The sequence below is a fragment of the Trichechus manatus genome, unplaced genomic scaffold, assembly GCF_000243295.1.
Source record: "Trichechus manatus latirostris isolate Lorelei unplaced genomic scaffold, TriManLat1.0 scaffold00109, whole genome shotgun sequence".
NCBI classification, from domain to species: Eukaryota; Metazoa; Chordata; class Mammalia; order Sirenia; family Trichechidae; genus Trichechus; species Trichechus manatus.
The window spans coordinates 6,307,506-6,308,628 of NW_004444045.1; the positions used below are offsets into that span (position 1 = coordinate 6,307,506).

General features: G+C 42.5%; 1 protein-coding gene across 1 annotated transcript in view; it reads left to right on the forward strand.

The window, feature by feature from the left end:
• Nucleotides 1–1,123, forward strand: part of UNC5D (unc-5 netrin receptor D) — a 678,804-nt gene that overhangs the window by 398,846 nt on the left and 278,835 nt on the right. The window contains exon 3 of the mRNA XM_012557565.1: nt 939–971. Coding sequence (XP_012413019.1) covers nt 939–971 — 33 coding nt within the window. The remainder of the gene's footprint in view (nt 1–938; nt 972–1,123) is intronic.

The window sequence follows — 1,123 nt, forward strand, 5'->3', positions numbered from 1 at the left end:
CCAAAGTATAATCATGTTCCACTTTCTCCAAGAGCCCCTGACTCACTTAAAGTAAACTGATGCTTCTGCCCTATGAGTTCCTTTTGAAGTTAAAGAAAATATCATAGGCATGCACTTAATTTTCTTTAAATGCACATGTGTTAATCTCATTTCTATATTAAATATTGTAAGTATCTAAAAAAAATGGGCCCTGAGTTGAATTGCTGAGAGGCAGCTGAGCATCATGCTGGCTTTGGTATGCGACAGAGCAAGGTCCAAACCCTGTGTCCTCTATTTTCTATCCGTGTGACTGTGGACAAATGACTCAGCCTCTCTAAGTTATAGATCTCTTGCTTGCAAAGTGGGAACACGATAACATCTACTGCATCTGTGTGTTATGAAAATGTAATGAGCGAATACCAAAAAACCATACCCATTGCTGTAGTGTCAGTTCTGACTCATAGCAACCCTATAAGACAGAGTAGAACTGCCTCATACGGTTTCCAAGGAGCGACTGGTGGATTCGAACTGCTGATCTTTTTGGTTAGCAGCCAAGATCTTAATCACTGTGCCACCGGAGCTCCAATGACTGAGTAAGTTAAAGGCTGATCCTGATGCTAGGCACCTAGTGGGGTTCAATAAACATTGCCTCTTCTTCTCCCACATTTCCTGTCCTAGAGCAAGGCACAGCCTCTCTTAATGTATGTGGGATGGAGTAGGAAAGCTGACTAAAAGCTGCTACCCTGTGTGCCGATGGTTTGACTCATGAGGAGAGTGTTCCTTTCCATCCTTGGCACTCCATGCAAGGTGACTGTCCTTCCCAAAGAAAGAAAGGCTGATAGTCCTTGGTGAGAGGCATGAAAAGAAAGATGTTATACCTCCCAGTGAGAAGCACCAAGCCAACTTCCTAACTATTCAAAAAAGAATGCAGAGTAATAAAAAAAAAAATTCATTAAAAGGTCAAAGTCTTCATAAACAACAAAAAACAACTCGTTACCATCAAGTAGATTCCAACTCATAGCGACCCTGTAGGACAGAAGTAGAACTGGGTTTCCAAGGAGCCAAGCTTCTTAACCACTATGCCACCAGGGCACCAAAGCCTTCATAGCTCTATCCTAGTCCACAGATGTGGGTAGACTTAGTC